The 22,297-nt window shown below is 42.9% G+C and overlaps 2 protein-coding genes across 6 annotated transcripts; both read left to right on the top strand.

Annotated features, from left to right (window-relative positions):
- Positions 1-982: 982 nt before the first annotated feature.
- Positions 983-7,675, top strand: LOC129818611 (forkhead box protein N4-like). Of its 3 annotated transcripts, none has more exons than XM_055874692.1 (9): positions 983-1,213; positions 1,617-1,707; positions 4,658-4,821; positions 5,228-5,338; positions 5,482-5,633; positions 5,781-5,877; positions 6,007-6,223; positions 6,342-6,689; positions 6,837-7,675. In XM_055874692.1, the coding sequence occupies exons 3-9, from the start codon at positions 4,735-4,737 to the stop codon at positions 7,052-7,054; spliced, it is 1,230 nt and encodes a 409-aa protein (XP_055730667.1). In that variant the 5' UTR covers positions 983-1,213; positions 1,617-1,707; positions 4,658-4,734; the 3' UTR covers positions 7,055-7,675. The 3 variants fall into 3 exon arrangements, with proteins under 3 accessions (XP_055730667.1, XP_055730665.1, XP_055730664.1); XM_055874690.1 differs by having other exon boundaries at positions 983-1,273; XM_055874689.1 differs by lacking the exons at positions 983-1,213; positions 1,617-1,707 and adding exons at positions 1,714-2,365; positions 5,028-5,140.
- A 225-nt stretch (positions 7,676-7,900) lies between these two features.
- Positions 7,901-19,210, top strand: LOC129818609 (synaptic vesicle 2-related protein-like). 3 transcript variants are annotated; one of them, XM_055874687.1, is made up of 16 exons: positions 7,901-8,580; positions 12,953-13,092; positions 13,659-13,744; positions 13,863-13,961; positions 14,239-14,310; positions 15,114-15,238; positions 15,978-16,041; positions 16,171-16,296; positions 16,437-16,565; positions 16,696-16,769; positions 16,906-16,982; positions 17,156-17,263; positions 17,399-17,510; positions 17,687-17,768; positions 17,862-17,951; positions 18,067-19,210. In XM_055874687.1, exons 1-16 carry the CDS (start codon positions 8,519-8,521, stop codon positions 18,289-18,291), a joined length of 1,671 nt encoding a protein of 556 aa, XP_055730662.1. In that variant the 5' UTR covers positions 7,901-8,518; the 3' UTR covers positions 18,292-19,210. The 3 variants fall into 3 exon arrangements, with proteins under 3 accessions (XP_055730662.1, XP_055730663.1, XP_055730661.1); XM_055874688.1 differs by having other exon boundaries at positions 16,693-16,769; positions 17,720-17,768; XM_055874686.1 differs by having other exon boundaries at positions 16,693-16,769.
- Positions 19,211-22,297: the final 3,087 nt, after the last annotated feature.

Below are 22,297 nucleotides of genomic sequence, written 5' to 3'. Positions count from 1 at the left end.
AGCTGACTGAACTCAACGCAACAATTCGAACTAATTACAAACCACTCATCACTGCCATGGTGAATCTACAGTATCGGGCCTGTTGGGAGGAAACTATTGTCCTTTCAGTGCATCTTACCGCTGCTGTCAACACCAGCCTGTGCTGCAGTAAGAGGGACATACCATACTATGATGGCTTTCCTGCTTAACCTTCATGTGTCAGAGAGACTCATATTATGTATTCTAGTGGCTCTTATGTCAACTAAAAACATATATTTAAAGTTATGTTTGAATGAAAAAGAGAACAATCATACATGATTTACCTAACCATAAATTAGTCATTGATCGACATTGCTATCCAGAATGATTATTAAAGAAAAAAACAAGTAGAGATGTTCGTCCTACCTTCTCTATTTATTGCGGCTCAGTACTAAATGATGTGTTGGATTGTGACAGATTTGCGGGAAGCGTAACATTGCCCTCTCATTCCGACTGTTTAAAATGAACTCAACTCAGAAACATTCTTCACCACGGCGTTAAGTTTAGTCAGCTAGATATAAACAAGTGTAGCTTAAAACATACTGATTGCGATCCAAACAATATATAGTAATAATTTCCTGCTTGCTGCTGTTGATAACATACCATACCTGGGACAAATTGCACCAACTCTATAGGAGAGTGTGTTCGGATTATTCATGTATGGGAACGAGGCTATGTGCAACAGTTATGATGATTGCGGGGAAAATACATTTCAAGAGCAGCTAGGACGATAAACTTGCCCACTCCATTGGGACGGCCAAAAAGTATTCAAAAAGTATACATTCATTTGGGAGGTTGGCCTAGCCCTAGGCTATCCAAGACCTTGTTTAGCAGGGTCATTGGTCCTATTTGAGCAAAATATACGCTAACCATGTTTTATACAAGCAATATCAATATTTGCAAACTATTGAATTCCCTCCCCTTTCAAATAGCATCATCCCAACCTCTCAATGTTGTTTGCTGCTTCCACTGGTGTTTATTTCACTGCTGTTATTGAGCCTGAAAACAGACGCTACTGCCCCCCCTCTCCGCGCCTCATCGACCACCTTCCCGCCGCAGCCCAAACCGCGCGGGCAAGCGAGCGGGGTCGAAATCCGAACCACACCAGTGGTGCTGATGAACAGCTCCTCGACAGAGAGGAGTCGACACTGGACAGTCGGTGACAGAAGAGGGAGTTTTAAAAACGGTTTGAAAGGTGAATGAATGGACTCAAACTTAAAGTTGAAAAGAACACCTTTGGATTCGTTCAGAACAGGTTAGGAAGGTGTTGTTTACACAGTTGTTTACGTTTCATGTAACGTAGCTAGCTATCTCTGATATCTAGCTAGCACAGTGACGTAACGTTAAATACATGTCCCATACTAGTATTGTTGTAGCGTTGGGAGCTAGCTTGCAACGTTAACTTATCTAGCTAACTAGACAGTCAGGTATGGTTCAGGTAACTACGCGGGATAGCTAAATGTAAAGGTAGCTGTGTCTCTGTGGTTAGCTAGCTAGCTGTAAGTATGCCATGTTTATCAACTAACCACAAATAGAACAATGAAAATCTTTGAACTAACGTTAGCTAGCTACAGTAACTGTGGCTATTTATCTTTCAGGAGATGATACCACCCCCAGAATGACAGCGATTCTCTGAAATTCTGGAATTAACGTTAACGTTAATCATCACACCTCATCACATGATTTCAGGTACAGACAGCTAATCACATCATCAGGCTGTCACTTGTCTGAACTAGTTAACTCTGAAAAGCTTAGCAGGCAAACCTTATGGTTTATGTTAACGTTATGGTTTGCTAAGATCCCCGTCTCTCTCTCTCTCTCTTTCACTCTATCACCCCCGTGTGTGCGCGTGTGTGTGAAAATATGCACACAAAAAACATTACAATGAATACATCAGCTCTGTTTTCAGTCCTGCTGTTTGGGGCAATGGAGGAGAGGGGGAGATATATCCCTGGGTGTCTGGTGGTGGGGACTTTGGAGGGCTGGCCTCAAAAATAGAAAACAAGGGGACACTGCTTGTAGTTATCCCTGGGGGGAGGACTTGCTTCACTGCCTTTCTAATTTGTACTGGTAATCGAAGGGGGTGGACACATCGAACACTCCTTTACAAGTTCAAGTAAAGAACCACTTTTTTCCTGGTCAATCTGAGCTCACTTCAACTAGGTTATTGTTCAGTGCACTGGACCTGCTTGTCTCTAGCCTTCACATTGTGTTTGTTTGGAGTTCACCTAGCGACATTGTTGTTGAGTAAAGGGAGTTTTACCTCAGAAGGAATCATTATTTTGTGCTAAGCTAAATTGAGCAGTATTATTTGTGGCACAGTTACATGGATGTTTCCCTCAAAAAGGTTGGTGTTTTTTCTGGTTTTATGTTTAGTGACTTTTCAAGCAATCAAGTTTGGAGATTGTTTGCAGTCAAATTGTCATTGAATGAACTACAGTCACTTTTATCATGCTGGATATTCTGTGCCCACATTAATGTAACTTTATTGTAATGTTCTCACTGTAGTCTAATTTCTTATGCTTATTACCTAGTTTCTTAACTCATAGCCTATGGCCCATTGATTTTATCCCAGATCATCTCTTTTATCATTAGCCTACTTTTAATTGAGTTAATTCAACACATTGACCAAACCCTGACTGTCAAATGAACCACAATCAAACTTCAATGGCCTGTTTGTAGACCGGGCTTTCACATTATATTACTTATAGTTATTAACCATTCCCTTTTTGGCTTGTTGGTGTGAAAGGGCCCACACAGGGTCTCCAACCAACATGTTGTTTTACCATGTGACTAAAAATAAGTCTACCTACTGATGTGTGTGTGGGGCTGTAATGCCAGACTGATGTCATTTTGTATGCAACATGCATGTTATTGTAATGTCTGTTTAGAAGAGTCAACAGCATTAAGCCTGCCTTCCAGGCTATTGCTCCCCTCAGGGAGTCCCCTTCACTAGAGAGTGGTTGGTTGTAGTGCAGAGGGTCTGGTGGTGACAGAGAGGCAGATGGCTCTCCTTTAACTCGCTTGTCAATTAGCTGTCACTCAACCAGATGAATGCAGGCTTTGGTCATCATGGGGATGGGGGTGGAGTGGGTTGAGACAATCCGGGAACAGCCCTCTGGAAACAATAGAGCCACGTGCCACTGGGCTGGGGACTGTCGTTTGGGACACAATAACTAATCATTATTCAATGGCCAGACCAACTGTTGCAGACAATGTGTACACAGTGTACCCGACCCTACTCCACATTTTCAATACCGTGGGTGTGCCCCTGTGTATTGTGATTCAGCCAATGGAGCATGAGGATCAGTGGTCACCAGATGTTACATCACCTTGTTTTTCAGTGTCTGGAACTGGAAAGTAACATGCTCATTATGTCCTTTATGCAAATTAGGTTACACAAATTATACTGAACTAAAATATAAACGCAACATGTGAAGTGTTGGTCCCATGTTTCATAAGGTGAAATAAAATATCCCAGAAATGTTCCATAATCACAAAAAGCTTATTCCTGTTAGTGAGCATTTCTCCTTTGCCAAGATAATCCATCCACCTGACAGGTGTGGCCTATCAAGACGCTGATTAAACAGCATGATCATTACACAGGTGCACCTTTTGCTGGGGGCAATAAAAGGCCACTAAAATGTGCAGTTTTGTCATATGACACAGATGTCTCAACTTTTTAAGGAGCATGCAATTGGCATGCTGACTGCAGGAATGTCCACCAGAGCTGTTCCCAGAGAATTTAATGTTAATTTCTCTACCATAATTCGCCTCCGTCATTTTAGAGAATTTGGCCGTACGTCCAGCCAGCCTCACAACCGCAGACCACGTGTATTGCATTGTGTGAGCGAGCGGTTTACTGGTGTCAACGTTGTGAACAGAGTGCCCCATGATGGCGGTGGGATTATTTTATGGGCAGGCATAACGAAGAGAGATACCGTAACGAGATTCTGAGGCCCATTGTTGTGCCATTCATCCGCCGCCATCACTTCATATGCATGGCGCCATGATCTTTAAACAATTCCTGGAAGCTTGAAAAATGTCCCAGTTCTTCCATGGCCTGCATACTCACCAGGCATGTCACCCACTGAGCATGTTTGGGATGCTCTGGATCAATGTGTACGACAGCGTGTCCAGTTCCCGCCAATGTCCAGCAACTTTGCACAGCCATTGAAGAGGAGTGGGACAACATTCCAAAGGCCACAGTCAACAGCCTGATCAACTCTATGTGAAGGAGATGTGTCGTGCTGCATGAGGCAGATGGTGGTCACACCAGATACTGACTGGTATTCTGATCCACACTCCTACCTTTTTTTTAAGGTATCTGTGACCAACAGATCCATATCTGTATTCCCAGTCATGTGAAATCCATAGATTAGGGTTTAATGAATTTATTTTAAATGACTGATTTCCTTAAATGAACTGTAACTCGGTCAAATCTTTCAAATTGTTGCATGTTGTGTTTATAGTTTTGTTCAGTGTATTTTACAAGAAGAAGAATAGCACGTTAGCAAAAGTTTCAGTGACCTCTTGTCTTGATAAGCTGAGGGCAGTGGCAATATACATTATAAGGAATATGTTTATCCCGTAGCGCCCTTACAGTAGATGTAACCAGCTCATTGTGTGTGTCTGTCAGGCTACTGACCACTGAGCCGCTCCAGCAGAGTGAGGAGCTGGAGGACCTGCAGTCTCTGTCCTGGCTAACCACCGTGGATGTACCCAGGCTGCAGCAGATGGCCACAGGCAGACTGGCCTTCAACAACGCAGGACCCCAGAGCAGCATACTGGAACTACACACAGGTGAGACACAATACAGACACACACACACACACACACACACACACACACACACACACACACACACACACACACACACACACACACACACACACACACACACACACACACACACACACACACACACACACACACACACACACACACAAACAAACAAGCCAAAAAACACGTATACACACGTGGCCTGAAACATATACTATTTTTTTCAGACCAGCAAAGCAACATGAGTACAGCACCAGGACATAATACCACGACCCATCCACATAGCAACATGCAAAACACTTATATTGGAATGAACTACCTCAACAATCAAAATGGAAATGTAAGTATTTTTTGGGGTCTTATTATTGTAGGTATTTTTTAAATCAACACTGTTCTTCCCCTCCTACTGTGTGTCTTTGTCTTTCAGATGGCAGGATTGCCAGGAAGTGCTGTGCCTGCCTCAGAATACCAGTCCTCCCCAGCCCACTACTTCCACTCCCCCCAGCAGGCCTACAGCCCAGCTCAGGCTGTGCAACAGGTAACACATCCACTGACTGTTTCAGAAGTGCTTCTGAACTCTTATGAACGTAAGACTGTATGTCAGAGAGATGCAGAGTATTTCTAGCACTTGTAATAGATTCAAAGACAGCCTAATATGTCTCTTGTTTTGCTTTTTCCCAGTGTTCCCCCAGCAGCCTGTACAACAGCACCTCCTACCATAACCAGAACCTGTATGATCAGCAAGCAGCAGTCACGAGCATCACCAACCCCCACAGCAACCAGGATCTGCTACAACAACTCAAGGCCTTCCCTAAACCTATCTACTCCTACAGGTAGGATACACTAACACACTGACCCCTCCTTTTTCCATTGACATTTAATCGGTGCAGTTTTAACACAGTGTGTAAAGCAGACTAGTGGTCAGAACAATGGGAACTGAGCAAAAATGAAAATGCATGATATTTGACGTTTTTTGCCAGCTGCCTGATTGCTATGGCCTTGAAGAACAGCCGGACAGGCAGCCTTCCTGTCAGTGAGATCTACGGCTTCATGAAGGAGCACTTCCCATACTTCAAGGTGAGGAGCAGGGAGATACTGCTTTACACACCTGAGATTGTCAGGGCTCGTGGAAGTTTGGGAACATCAGCAACATTGTATATGATCAGTATAATGTGTTTTACTGATGTATGGTTCTCCACCCTACAGACGGCGCCTGACGGCTGGAAGAACTCTGTGAGACACAACCTGTCTCTGAACAAGTGCTTTGAGAAGGAGGAGAACAAGCAGGGAGGCTCCTCCTCTACCTCTCGTAAGGGCTGTCTGTGGGCCCTCAACCCAGCCAAAATCAACAAGATGGAGGAGGAGATGCAGAAGTGGAAACGCAAGGACCTGACTGCCATCCGCCACAGCATGGCCAACCCAGGTGAGACCTGGCAGGGGAGGATGGGAGTGGAAACATGACAATAATTGCAACATTCTGATTCATTATATAAGGTTGCTTGATGAGTGTTTATAGCGAATGCTCTTCTATTGGCTCTCAGATGAGCTGGATAGGCTGATCACAGACCGACCAGACAGCTGCCGGAGAAAGCCCTGTGATCCCAGGAGGACATGTGTCCCGTCCAGGCCCTGTGGTCCCCCGCTGTCTGGACATCTGCAGTCCTCCCTCCCCTTCCACCTCCAGGACCAGAATCACACCCTCCTAGGAGAACCCAGCTCCCCTGTACACGCCCAGACCCCTCCCCTCCATGCTGTCCCAGACTACTCCCACAGCCCCTTCCACCAGCTGCAGGCCTACAGACACCCCTCTAGCCACAGCTTGTACAGCCTCCACCCAGACGTCACAGCCGAGGTGGACGCTCTGGACTCCAGTATCATGGAGTTTGCCGGTGGGTTCTGATGAGGATAGGAGGGATGTTACCGTATGTTTAAAATCAAATGCCATATTTGTCGATCACGTTTATCAAAACAGATAGTCTTCACCATAACTGTCTGTTTTAAACTATGGTGATAATGTGTTTGTTTCTGTCTTTCAGGGAGCCTATGGGAGGAGATGAGGGAGGAGGGCTTCAGCCTGGAGTCTCTGGGTACCTTTAACCACTCTGACTGTGAGCTGACTGGCCCCAGCACTGGACAGCCCCTGGTGGACCGACAGGTGGCCGGGCTATACACTACCCTGGACACAGCACCAGCTGTCCCCTCCCAGTACATCACAACCACAGAGGCCAGGGGCCAGGCCATCGCCCAGCTCTGACTTTGACTGTGAAACACTGATATACAGTGTATTAAACACTGAAATACACCAGGACAGTCTATGGGAAGATCATTACTGTTGAACCTGAAAGTCCCCGCACCAACTGTATGAGAATCCTGAACTTTTCTACACCTGACAGAATGTCTTGCCCCTTTTATGTCTGTTTTTTTTTCTTTTCTGATTCCTGTTTAAACACCAATGCACGTACGAAGCAGCCAAAATCAACAAGCTTGGGCATGTTTGATTGCGTCTGTCAGCTTTTTAGAGTGATGAGGATGAAGTGTTTTTGTGTGTGTGGATCTTCGGCGGTAAAATGCAATGCCACTTTATTTCTACAAGAGCCCGAGTCAATGTTTGTTTCTGTGAAGATATGTAGACGTTGTCGGGGAAACTGATCTGTTATCTGGGCTATTCCTTGTGGAGGAAAAGTCTTACTGATTTACTAGCTTGTGCAAACAATACTTTTTATTTTACAGGATTTGACTGTGGTACTGTAGCTTGATAGGCTATGTTTGTAGTACTATAGTACTGCTAGGTAGGCATTATCGCTGCATTTTCTGTGTATTTATTTTGGTTCATTTGTATTTATTTACTATGCTCTGAGTAAATGCTCCAAAATGACTTTTGATGCCATGCCTTACAATTTTTTTAGATTGTAATATAGAGGACTTTTACATGTTATTTCAGAAATACTAAAAACATTTAACTAAAGATTGTTAACGTAAAGGTATTAAAGCCTCAGCATATTCATCTGCTTTAACCTGACAATAGACTCCTGTGTCTACTATGGATTTGTCTAACTGTAAATTTTTACAGATGCCATTTGCTATTGTTACTAAAGACTTCAATCCTGAGATGAATCTGACAGACCGCTATACCCCTCTGATGCCCGTGACCCCGCTCTGATGGTGTCTCAGGGGAAGTGGCATATGCAAAAAAAAATGCACCTCACACTTGTACAGGTTACACAGTTGTGTGAAACTGGACAAATATAAGCGCCCCCTAATTGACCTTTGACCTTGAGGTTTTTCAGCTGGTTCACTTAAATGTCAATAGTGCACTTTGGTAGGCACTAGTGTGATGCAAGAGCACCGTCTACTGTCCGTCTGGAGTATTGCGACAAAGTGGTTATTTTCATATCCATACTGTGTATATATCCCAAGTACCATTTGTAAAAGTGGTTGTATAACCCTTATGTATACATAATACATAGTAGTGACAATGGTACAATTAGGCAGTATGAGGCCAATGGTTTAAAGTTCATTGTCTTTTACATTCTTCTTCCTTCCTCTCTCAAAAGGTTGTTTACAGTAGATTTAACTCCTCCCTCTCCCTTCCCTGAGGGATTAATTCCTATTGGATGACTGACTGTAATTTGAGATAGAAGATGCCCCAGCAGGTTTAACCAACTCAACAACACCTAAAACCAGGTGCTCTCAGTCCCTGTCCTTCAGCCTTATCGACATGAGCAACTGGGGGAAAACATCCAACATAAGTTACCAGCAATGGAGGGATCCTGAAATCAGGTACAGTAAATATCTAAATCTCATAAATTCTAGCTTACTGGAGTTTTTTATTGATGGAATCACACTTAACGATAAGTTGAAGTGCAAGGTGACTGACCTAGTGTTCCGTTAGATAATACCTGTAGGGGGAAGAAAACTGGATACTTTGCATAGCTGGGTCATTCCATGAAATGAGTGCCCTTTTATATTGTAAGTAGAAATTGTGCACCAATATTGAATTTTAAAATCCTGTTATACACGTCAAAAACGTAAACGCAACATGTAAGGTGCTGGTCCCATGTTTCATGATCTGAAATAAAAGATCCCAGAAATGTTCCATATAAACAAAAGGCTTATTTCTCTAAAGTGTTGTGCACAAATTTGTTTCCATCCCTTTTAGTGAGCATTTATCATTTGCCAAGATAATCTACCCACCTGACAGCCATATCAAGAAGCGTATTAAAGAGCATGATCATTACAAAGGTGCACCTTGTGCTGGGGACAATAAAAGGCCACTCTAAAATGTGCACTTTTGTCACACATCACAATGCCACAGGTGTCTCAAGTTTTGAGGGAGCGTGCAATTGGCATGCTGACTGCAGGAATGTCCACCAGAGCTGTTGCGAGAGATTTGTTAATTCTTTACCATTTACTAACGTCGATTTAGAGAATTTGGCAGTACGTCCAACCGGCCTCACAACCGCAGACCATGTGTACGGCGTTGTGTGGGCAAGTGGTTTGCTGATGTCAACATTGTGAACAGCGTGCCCAATGGTGGCAGGGGGGTTATGGTATGGGCAGGCATAAATTATGGACAACAAACACAATTGCATTTTATCGATTGGCAATTGGAATGCACAAACATACTACGACGAGTTCCTAAGGGCCCATTGTGAGGCCCATTTTTTAAAAAGGTATCTGTAACCAACAGATGCATATCTGTATTTGGAGTCAGGACAGGCGGGGGTAAAAACCAGGAGGGTGAGAAAAGCGAGACTGGGAAAAAGCAGGCGCTGAGACACAAAGCACTGGTAGGCTTGAACAAACAAGACAAACTGCCACAGACAGACAGAAAACACAGGTATAAATACCATGGGATAAGTGGTGAAGATGTGTGACACCTGGAGGGCGGTGCAGACAAGGGCAAGGACAAGTACAGGTGAAGCAGATCAAGGCGTGACAGCTAACTTCCCCAAATTCTGCGTTAAGATTTAACCCACTTAAACCCAAATGTCTCCCAAGTTTTCACCACCATTGTAAAGCCCTATTTATTAAGTTGGTTTGACAAAGTAATTTCTAAATAATTATTTATTTCATGTGTGATTCATTAGTGATTCATGTACAGCTGTCCCACATTTTAAGGTCAACCCTTTTACTTGAACTCTTGTTTTAATGTGGTGAAACTATTCCTTTAAAAAAATATATTAAAAAAAAGAATACATTTGAATATCTATTTTAATCAAACCATAGTGTAAAAGCAGGTGAGCTGGTTCTACTGTTTTTGGCCATGTTCTGGTATTTTGTGGTGGAAAAGTGAGTGGGTCGAAGATAACATGTCAACTGTGTTACCCATAGATAGGCTAGAAATGTTGAAATGTTTTTTTTTTAATTGTGAAGCTTACTTTCAATTGCACCTCCGTGTTGCACACAATAAACGTCTTGTCACATGGGGATTTATGGCTGTTGTAAGATGAAATATTCAACCTGTTACAGTCAACCCTGTTACTTTATTTGGCACTTAATAGTCACTTACCTCTTGAGATTGGAAAACATGTTTTTCTATTTAGTTGAACATGTGCTCTTTATGACAGAATGTTAAAATGAGGTGAAATCAAATGTATTTTTTTTACCAAGTTACACTACTCAAAAGGCACCCAATTGCTGGAATGACCCAGGTACTCTGGGCTTGCCATGTTATCAGTAGATTGATTCCTGTTGCTGTTGTTGTCATTTATATTTGTATTTATTAAGGATCCCCATTAGCTGCTTCTGATTCTACTGCAGTTACCTGATGTGGAGTAGAGTTCCATGTAGCCATGGTTTTACGTAGTACTGTGCGCCTCCCATAGTCTGTTCTTGACTTGGGAATTGCGAAGAGACCTCTGGTGTCATGTCTTGTGGGGTATGCATGGGTGTCTGAGCTGTGTGCAAGCAGTTTAAACAGACACCTAGGTGCATTCAGCATGTCAATCTCTCCTCCACTTTGAGACATGAGAGAATTACATGCATATTAGTAATGTTAGCTCTCTGTGTACATTTAAGTGCCAGCCGTGCTGCCCTGTTCTGAGCCAATTGTCATTTTCAGAGGTCCCTCTGTGGTACCTGACCACACGACTGGTGCGAACAAACTATAACCTGCAGGACCTGCCTTGTTGATAGTGTCGTTAAAACGGCAGAGCAGCGCTTTATTATGGACATACTTCTCCCCATCTTAGCTACTGTTGTATCAACATGTTTTGACCATGACAGTTTACAATCCAGAGTTACTCCAAGCAGTTTAGTCACCTCAGCTTGCTCAATTTCCACATTATTTATTACAAGATTTAGTTGAGGTTTAGGGTTTAGTGAATGATTTGTCCCAAATACAATGCTTTTAGTTTTTGAAATATTTAGGACTAACTTATTCCTTGCCACCCATTCTGAAACTAACTGCAGCTCTTTGTTAAGTCTTGCAGTGATTTCACTCGCTGTTGTAGCTGACGTGTATAGTGTTGAGTCATTTGCATACATAGACACACTGGCTTTACTCAAAGCCAGTGGCATGTCATTAGTAAAGATTGAAAAAAGTAATGGGCCTAGACAGCTGCCCTGGGGAATTCCTAATTCTACCTGGATTATGTTGGAGAGGCTTCCATTAAAGAACACCCTCTGTGTTCTGTTATAGCAGGGGTGTATAGCCATAACACATATGTTTTTCCAGCAGCAGACTATGATCAATAATGTCAAAAGCTGCTCTAAAGTCTAACAAAACAGCTCCCACAATCTTTTTATCATCAATTTCTCTCAGCCAATGATCAATCCATTTACAGTGGTGTAAAGTACTTAAGTAAAAATACTTTTGAGTACTTTTAAGTAGTTTTTTGGGATATCTGTACTTTACTTTACCATTTATATTTTTGACAACTTTTACTTTTACTCTACTACATTCCTAAAGAAAAGAATGTACTTTTTACATTTTCGATGACACCCAAAGCACTCGTTACATTTTGAATGTTTAGCAGGACGGTAAAATGGTCTAATTCACACACTTATCAAGAGAACATCTGGTGGACTCACTAAACACAAATGCTTCATTTGTAAATTATGTCTGTGTGTTGAGCTGTGCCCCTGGCTATCCGTAAATTTAAAAAACAAGAAAATCATGTTGTCTGGTAAGACATTTTAAATTATTTATACTTTTACTTTGATACTTAAGTACATTTAAAACCCAATACTTTTAGACTTTTACTCAAGTAGTATTTTACTGGGTGACTTTCACTTTTACTTGAGTAATTTTTTTAAAAGGAATCTTTATTTTTACTCAAGTATGAAGATTGGGTACTTTTTCCACCACTGGTAATTTGTGTAAGTGCCGTGCTTGTTGCATCCCTATAAGCATGCTGAGAGTATGTTGTCAATTTGTTTACAGTAAAATAGCATTGTATCTGGTCAAACACAATTATTTCCAAAAGTTTACTAAGGGTTGGTAACAGGCTGATTGATCAGCTATTTGAGCAGGTAAAGTTGGCTTTACTATTCTTGTGTAGCGTAACTACTTTTTCTTCCGTCCAGGCCTGAGGGCACAAACGTTCTAGTAGGCTTAGATTGAAGTTATGGCAAATAGGAGTGGCAATGTTGTCCGCTATTTTCCTCAGTAATTTTCTATCGAAGTTGTCAGACCCCGGTGGCTTGTCACTTCTTCCACACTCACTTTACAGAATTCAAAGTTACAATGCTTGTCTTTCATAATTTGATCAGTTATACTTGGATGTGTAGTGTCAGTGTTTGTTGCTGGCATGTCATGCCTAAGTTTGCTAATCTTGCCAATGAAAATAATTATCAAAGTAATTGCCAATATCAGTGGGTTTTGTGATGAATGAGCCATCTAATTCAATGAATGATGGAGCTGAGTTGACCTTTTTGCCCAACATTTCATTTAAGGTGCCCCAAATCTTTTTACTTTCAGTCTTTATTTGTTTCATAGTAGTGTTTCTTCTTCTTTTTATTCAGTTTAGTCACATCTTTTCTCAATTTGCAGTAGTTTGAGTAGCCTATTGAATAGTCATCATGGACAATACAGTAGATTCAGTATGAAATAAACCAATGGCGTTCAGGAAGTCACATCAGGATGTTGTCATTCTCTAGATCTATTGCTTTCTCTGTATTGTTTAAGATGTCTATTGTTTGGTTTCAGTGTGGTGACGTTTCGAGGTACAGCGGGAGACAGTCTGCGTCACGATGAGGAGGATCAGTGTGGAGACTATGAGGTCTACACCACGGGGATGCAGACTGTGGACCTTGGGGAGCGCAGGACAGGACAGGACCCCACTGAAGGTTTCACATACTGATTTATATTTTGTTTCGTCCACATCTATTGACTGCTCATTTGTTGTTTAGAATTACCCGATGCTCTTGAACCAATGGATTTATGAAAATATGCTATTCAAACTAAATACTGAACCATACAAATTCTCCCAAAGCTTGAGTTTGACTAAACCACTGTCCACTCAATTCATCAACACTATTTCTCAGTTTACCATTACTTATTGATACGAGAAAACCTATACATTTTAAAACGTGGCATTGTTATCTTGAATGTTACCCAACTTTTCATCCAATTAACACTAATTGTACACAAACGTCTATGCCAGTTAAACAACCAATCAATCTCTCTCTTCTAACATCATCATTCAGCACCTAATATCATGTTAGCGCTTGTCCAATTGTTACATTGATTTAGTTACCATTTCTGATCATGGTTCATAATATTAATGAAGTTATTCCTGGTCTGATGTAGAAAAAGCCTCATGTATGGGAAAGTTTGTGAACGATAGAACATGTAATATGTTGTTTTGGGATTTTATTGTAACTTGACCACGTCTTTTTCTCTGCCCTGTCAGATACCTTTACAGTGGAGGATGCAGTGGAGGCCATCGGCTTTGGAAAGTTTCAGTGGAAGCTTTCTATCCTTACTGGACTGTCATGGGTGAGAGAGTGGGATTGATTCCTATGACCGACATGACCTTAAATCTTTTAAATTTGTGGAACAACAACCCTTTCTAATCATGAGCTTCTCACTGACTCTCGTGTTGTGTTTACTGTAGATGGCGGACGCCATGGAGATGATGATCCTGAGCATCCTATCCCCTCAGTTGCACTGTGAGTGGATGCTGCCCAGCTGGAAGGTGGCTATGCTAACATCGGTCAGTCTCATTCTGTCACCTAAACATTATCTCTTAGGCATCTAGACTGGGGTTATTCTCTCATAAGCTTTATCGCATTGGTTTGATTACGCCATGTAGTCATCATCACTTTAGACCTAATCATATAGGCTTCATTAAGGCTTGTGAGGGTAGCCACCAGCTAGAGAGGAAATGCTGAAGGCATACAGCCAACATTTTAATAGGATAGTATTTGTAGTAATCATTCATTGGGTGTCAACGTTCCAGTGATGTCATCAGGTCACTTCTTCTCTCTCAGGTGGTGTTCATTGGGATGATGTTCAGCTCGACTCTATGGGGAAATATATCTGACAAGTACGGCAGAAAAGTAGTAAGTTTCAGTCTGCAATTGTTTAACATGTATAAAAGGTTGAGATCTTACGGCTATGATTTGGTCATGTGATGGTGAAATACACTGAGTGTACAAAACATTAGGAACACCTGCTCTTTCCATGACATAGACTGACCAGGTGAAAGCTATGATCCCGTATTGATGTCACCTGTTAAATACACTTCACTTGTATTTAACTAGGCAAGTCAGTTAAGAACAAATTCTTATTTTCAATGACGGCCTAGGAACAGTGGGTTAACTGTCTTGTTCAGGGGCAGAACAACAGATTTTTTTTACCTTGTCAGCTCGGGGATTCGATCTTGCAACCTTTCAGTTACTAGTCCAACACTCTAACAACTAGGCTACCTGCCGCCCCTGTTCTTTAATGCAACATATTGGATGCCAACCGCCATTAAACTCCGAAGAAGAAGATATGGATTGCACAGGTGTGCCATTCAGAGGGTGAATGGGCAAAACAAAATATTTTAAGTGCCTTTGAACAGGGTATGGTAGTAGGTGCCTGGCGCACAAGTTTGGGTCAAGGACTGCAACACTGCTGGGTTTTTCACGCTCAACAGTTTCCCGTGGGTATCAAGAATGGTCCTCCACCCAAAGGACATCCAGCCAACTTGACACAACTGTGAGAAGCATTGGAGTCAACATGGGCCAGCATCCCTGTGGAACGCTTTCGACACCTTGTAGAGTCCATGCCCCTAGGAATTGAGGCTGTTCTGAGGGCAAAAGGTCAGTATTAGGAAGGTGTTCCTAATGTTTTGTACACTGTGTATTTGTGTGGTGAACAGGGCCTGACGATGTGTATGATGTGGGTCCTATACTACGGCTTCCTCAGTGCCTTTTCCCCGGCGTATGGCTGGGTCATGGTGCTGCGCGGCCTGGTGGGCTTTGGCATCGGAGGAGCCCCACAGTCGTGAGTGATGTACTCCATAAGGCACATACAGCACACCTGACCTGGCTTCCTCAGTGCCACACTCTGTTGCAATGCAGTGGAATAGAACACATCAGACTTTGTTGTACAACAACGTCACTGTTCAGATTTCCAAGATGATGACAGTCGTACATGAAAGATGATCATCATAAATTCACCCTAAACGCCACTTTAACAGTATCATGGAGATGCACTGTAAAGTACTGTTGAAATGACTGATGTCTTTGAAATGACTGCGTTAGTCTCTCAATCCGAGTTGAACCTTTCCTAAATGTGGTTTATCTGCAGTGGAGCTGATCAGGCTGAATTAACAGAACCCTGTTATTGTAGCACACTGACATTCTCTCTTGGGACAGTTAGACCTGTGAAGATGGCAGAGCAACAATAACGCTCCAAACAGGAACAAAACAAGTGTATTTTTAGCCCTGAGTCTGATTGATAGAACTGGTTCCAGACTCAGTGATTCAGGACCAAAAAATACTGCCTTTTGTTAATAAAATGCTGACTGATAGTAGTTTATTTTGTACTGAATGTAACTGATGCTGTGGAACCTTCTATTTTATAGCCAAGGTAACTGTTTGATTTTCTGACCAATACCGGGCTACCCTATTACCTGTATAAGTTAATGTTGTATGCCGTGCTTATTTGAATTCCTTATAGTTGTGCTCTGCATCAGGTAGAAAAGTCATTTTTAGATTCATTAATGGACATTTTCTTTCAGGGTGACGTTGTACTCTGAGTTCCTCCCAAGGAAGTCAAGGGCCACCTGCGTAATGCTGATTGAGGTACTTTCTGTCCACTGGCATTTAATCATATTTTTTCTAGCATTAGTTTTATCTCATAAGAAAATAAACCATTTCTGGAGTAGTGTTCCATCCTACAGTGCTTAATCCTCTTGTCTTGGCGGCCATCAGATATTCTGGGCCATAGGCGCTGTGTTTGAGGTCCTTCTGGCCATCTGGATCATGCCTACCATGGGCTGGCGGTGGCTGCTTGGCCTGTCTACTGCACCCCTGGTGGTCTTTGTTACCTTCTGTTTTGTAAGTATTACGAATGAACTGAGACCTGCGGTATCTATGGTTCTGAGACGATGGTTGACATGCAGCACAAAGGTGGGTGATACTGAACACATAGGTAGTGGATGAAGTGTTTCATATGCATGTGTCTGTGTCTGATACAGTGGCTGCCTGAGAGCCCCCGCTTTGATGTGCTTTCGGGAAACATGGAAAATGCTATGAAAACGTTAAGACTCATCGCTGCTGACAATGGGAAGACCATGCCTCTTGGGAAGCTTATTGCCAATAAACAGGTGAAACCGTATAATTGGTGTGGTGTGTGCATTCATGTGGTATATGTTTATCTGAGACCATCTTAGCTGACAACGTTTTGTGTATTCACGACAATCGCTTGGGTGTGCTTTTTATATATTTGTAAAGCAGGAGGAGCGTGGTAGGATCCGAGATCTCTTAACTCCTCAATATCGCAGAACCACTCTTCTCCTGTGGTTTATATGGTAGGTCGATTTTGCTCTCATTATACAGGCATCTCATTAGCTCAACCAGTGCACCCTGTCCTCCCAGTTCAGAGAACCTCAGAAACCTAGAGTTGGGCCCTTTGTGTGATCTGTGTTTGTATGGTTTCTGTCTCAGGTTTGCCAATGCCTTCTCCTACTATGGCCTGGTCCTCCTGACCACTGAGCTATTCCAGGCAGGAGACACGTGTGGTGGTGAGTGACAGCTGGTCTGCATGTTACTCTGAAAGGTCGAAACTTCCCTTTTTGATAGTCTTAAGGAGAAACTCCTGCACCACCCTAACGATCAAACATGGTAAACAGTCCTGCAAGCCTGCCCTTCTAGTTGCTCTTTTAGAACCTTTGACTTAAAAAATATGTACCTCCAGTCATCACCCAAGGTGCAAAGACTGAGCCAAAGTGCAACCTGGAATGCAAATACTTGACGTTAGATGACTACAAAGACCTACTCTGGACCACCTTAGCTGAATTTCCAGGTGAATGACATTTAAGGCATTTATGTACCATAGATACTGTTCAGCAGTAATTTAACGGAACTGAATCTTGTGTTTTGTTGATGTGCTGAGTGGGACATTCTGTATGTCAGTTTTTTTTAAATCCTGTCTCTGCAGGTCTGTTTTTGACATTGTTTGTGATCGATCGGATTGGCAGGAAGAAAAGCATGGCAATGTGTTTCATGATGTTCTCTGTGTGCATTTTGCCCCTGTATGCTTGTGTTGGAAGGTAAGTGCGCTCTTCACCTTGACCAGGTCCAAGATCGGAGCACCTTGGTAATCAAGGGCCTTCAATTTGAACTGGCCCAGTTAGTCACTAATTTGGCTTCACCCATTCTCTTAACGCTGTGTGGGGGTGACAGCTGTGTTCATGCTCTGCTGATGTCTCATACACTTGGTCTACAGGGTAGCTCTGACAGTCTTCATCTTCATTGCCAGAGCATTCATCACTGGGGGATTCCAAGTTGCTTATGTCTACACACCCGAGGTAAGCATTTTTTTCTCCATCAGTAGGTACTTGACATCCAAAACCACAGCTTCTGCTGTTGAGGACTTTTTGTATAAATTATTTTTTCTGTAGGTATATCCTACAGCCACCAGAGCTCTGGGCATCGGGACCTGCAGTGGGATGGCCAGGGGGGGTGCCCTTCTAACTCCCTTTGTGTCACAGGTAATCATGACCTTGTTTTACTTCATTTGAATCTAAGACACCCTGCCCCCTCAGAGGACTCCCGGCCCTCTGGCTCCCCAGCACTGCTAACATCCAGCTATTTTGGCCCATACAGGTGCTGCTCAAGAAGTCTGTGTACCTCACACTGTCTGTATACTGCATCCTTTGCCTGCTGGCCACAGGAGCGTCCATGCTGTTGCCCATTGAGACTACAGGCCTGGGCCTGCAGGAGTCTAGTCGAATCACAGCCGGTCAGGAGGAGATGAAAACAGGTCAGATGTCAAATGGCTCTGAGGCTTCACCAACGCACACCAGCTATGGATCATCCTATAACAGCTGATGAGGACAATAGGGTGGAGTAAGGCGTTGAGAGAAATAAAGGGCACTTGATTATTCCCACTTCAGTCTTATCAAGTCATTTCTCACGGATGCCACACAAAAGGATATTAAAGATAGGACAGTTTACAAGCTGGAACCCCACGCATACCTTATTGGATGGGGAGAGAACTCAAGTTACAGCACATTAGCAAGACTACACTTAAGTTTGCGCACCAGCATTTTTAACGGGATTTTGATGACTGAGTATTTATAGATATTGTGTAGCCTGAGAGGCTCAGAGAATTTTTCTATACATTTTACTATAACTATTTTGATCATTTAAGTGTTAATATTCATTATTGCAATACATGGGTGCATATCTGTGCATGAGTTCTGAAATGTGTGTACTATTGTTCCATGCTTGAATTTCCCACTTAAAATGTGCAAATATGGAAACCTCCCGAGTGGAGCATGGGTATAAGGCACTACATCGCAGTGCTAGAGGCGTTACTACAGACCCTGGTTTGGCCGGTGGGGCTTTACTTGGTTCATCGCGCTCTAGCGACTGCTTGTGGCGGGCTGGGTGCCTGCAAGCTGACTCCGGTCACCCGTTGAATGGCGTTTCTTCTGACACATTGATGCGGCTTGCGGGTGTTAAGGAGCGCAGTTAGGCGGGTCATATTTCGGAGGATGCATGACTCGACCTTCGCCTCTCCCGAGCTCCCCCCTTGCCAGAATTCTCCTCCCTCTTCGCGTGAACTCACACGCACTCAATTCTGCTGCAACTTGCTTGCTAGTTGAGATTTCTGATCACTTTAGGATGTGTTTCATTTTATTTTTTATGACGTTTGATCGCGGGGAGGCACTAGTAATGTCTGCAGTTTTCGGTTTGGCTATTTGTTTCAAGTGTATTAGTCTATAAATAAATCTCTGCCAAAATTCGTCATCTCTCCCATGTCTTATTCGACTAGTAGTTGTTCTGAAATGTTTATTGCTTGCCTACATTTTAGTCCCTCCTCTATGTTTAATATAACACACATGCATGAATTATTCATTTCGGTTGCCTATCCTGTTGTGAAGTTTGTTCTATAGAAAGTATTTGACTCTGATGTGTGCCACAGAAATTATTTCACTCTAGCCACAAAATTAAGGAAATTAGAAGGGGGGGGGGGGGGGGGGGGTTTCGCAAGTTGCTTGCCGAATTCCCCCCCCCCCCCCTCCCCTTCTATCTTGGGACTGCAAGGCCTGGCACACTTCTGAATCATTTTTGGTGGTGACCTATCATACCCTATCATATCTATATGTGTGCCACAGGAAGTATTAGACTCTAGTCACAAAAGTAATTTGGTTATTTCAGCAATAATAGTTTTCAAAGCCCTCTACTGTTCTCTCTACCCATCCCTCAATCCCCCATCCCACCGTGCTTTTTCCTCTTACGGCTTTTCCAGATTTTTTTTGTTTACACTTTTCTGTCTTAGTTTTTAAGAATGTAGGTACAGTAGTAATAATAAAATAATAACAACAATAATAAATCTAAAATGTGTACTCTGGCCAAGAAAGAAAGTTGAGTGCAGAGGAAAGGGGGCAAACTAGACCACTCAACATGAGTGTGTAACAGTATAACTTTAAACCGTCCCCTCGCCCCGACACGGGCGCGAACCAGGGACCCTCTGCACACATCAACAACAGTCAACCACGAAGCGTCGTTACCGATCGCTCCACAAAAGCCGCGGCCCTTGCAGAGCAAGGGGAAACCCTACTTAAGTCTCAGAGCAAGTGACGTAACTGATTGAAATGCTACTAGCGCGTACCCGCTAACTAACTAGCCATTTCTTTTTTTTTTTCTTTTTTTTTTTTATCCCCTTTTCTCCCCAATTTTCGTGGTATCCAATCGCTAGTAATTACTATCTTGTCTCATCGCTACAACTCCCGTACGGGCTCGGGAGAGACGAAGGTCGAAAGTCATGCGTCCTCCGAAGCACAACCCAACCAAGCCGCACTGCTTCTTTAACACAGCGCGCCTCCAACCCGGAAGCCAGCCGCACCAATGTGTCGGAGGAAACACCGTGCACCTGGCCCCCTTGGTTAGCACGCACTGCGCCCAGCCCGCCACAGGAGTCGCTGGAGCGCGATGAGACAAGGAAATCCCTACCGGCCAAACCCTCCCTTACCCGGACGACGCTAGCCCAATTGTGCATCGCCCCACGGACCTCCCGGTCGCGGCCGGCTGCGACAGAGCCTGGGGGCGAACCCAGAGACTCTGGTGGCACAGTTAGCACTGTGATGCAGTGCTCTAGACCACTGCGCCACCCGGGAGGCCCCTAACTAGCCATTTCACATCCGTTACACTCACCCCCCTTTCAACCTCCTCCTTTTTCCGCAGCAACCAGTGATCCGGGTCAACAGCATCAATGTAACAGTATAACTTTAAACCGTCCCCTCGCCCCGACACGGGCGCGAACCAGGGACCCTCTGCACACATCAACAACAGTCAACCACGAAGCGTCGTTACCCATCGCTCCATAAAAGCTGCGGCCCTTGCAGAGCAAGGGGAAACCCTACTTAAGTCTCAGAGCAAGTGACGTAACTGATTAAAATGCTACTAGCGCGTACCCGCTAACTAACTAGCCATTTCACATCCGTTACAAGTGCAAAGGAAAGGGGGCAAACTAGATCCCAACTATCTCGGCCATATACGATTCGAGGTCTCGCAGGGAAAAGTGCGGACTTGGAAGATGACAAGGGGGTTATGTTCCCTAAAATAAGCGTGGATCACCTGAGGCCTCATATAGAGGAGACTCGTCGGATCCCTCATAAAATAAAATCAGCAGCCTCCACAGCCACCACACCAGCAGGTGCAGCCTCCACAGCCACCACACCAGCTGCAGCTACTGATGTAAACAAATGTATGTATGTTATCTCATCAGGATGATCCATTTAAAACTGCTTTTAATAATTTTTTTTACAATGGAATCAATAAAGTCTTTGAAATGCTATACTGTTATTAATCTCTATATTGTAATTAATAAAGTGTTTCAAAATGCTGTACGTTTATTAACATATATGTTCAGATCATTCCTGGGAGAGAAATATCTCCAGATGGGCGTGTGGTACCCTTCCTCACCCACGCCAACAAGATGTTACTTCTTGTGGAGTCTTTGCCTTGAAAGTAAGTACGAGAGTATAAGTAATGCACAATTAAAATTAATATTTGTGTCATTCTCAAAACTTTTGGCCACGACTGTACATGTAAAGATGACATTATGTTTTGATAGATGACCTGAGCCAACTGTGCCACTTCTGTGGGGAGGTGGACAATAACGAGGAAGACACTAACTGGGTAATTGCTTGTTCACTTCTAAAGGCACATTTTTACGAGTATGAATTTGTATAAGCAGTAATATTTCTAGAGGTAATATTATCTGCTTTGTCTGATATTTAAATAATTGTAATTCAAGAAAATGTATTTAATGTTTTAAATATATTAACATTTTTATTCATAAATTTCAGATTGGTTGTAACCGCTGCCCACGATGGTTCTACCAGTCCTGTATGAAAACCATCCCACCATTGAAGGATTATGTCTGCGCTGCCTGTCAGGGCTAGGTTAGGCTTGAGTTCCAGGCGACGGTAACACTTGGAAAACTTTCCATAAAAAGTGGACTAAATGTTCAGTCAAACTGTTGCAGCTTTCCAATTTGTTTGTTATTGTCTTTTTATATTTGATTTGTCATTTTATATCTTATTATGCAAAGATTTAAATTTGTATTTCCTATTTAATGTTTGTTAACAAACTAAACCTTCTGTGATATTTTTGTGTTATTGTGTGATAATACACATATTATCTTTATTTTCTTAAACATGTTTCTAAAATAAATGTTTATGTTTCTTTACACTCTAATTTTACTTTCTGTGGCACACACTACTGGTCAACATGAGCTACCAACATTATTCAGAAGTGTGCCAGGCCTTGCAGTCCCAAGATAGAAGGGGGGAGAATTTCGGCAGGCAAGAAAATAGCCTTGCCG

Source organism: Salvelinus fontinalis, chromosome 21 (assembly GCF_029448725.1).
Source record: "Salvelinus fontinalis isolate EN_2023a chromosome 21, ASM2944872v1, whole genome shotgun sequence".
Lineage (NCBI taxonomy): Eukaryota > Metazoa > Chordata > Actinopteri > Salmoniformes > Salmonidae > Salvelinus > Salvelinus fontinalis.
Note: the sequence above shows the minus strand (reverse complement) of the source record. Positions and strands in the feature narration are given on the sequence as shown.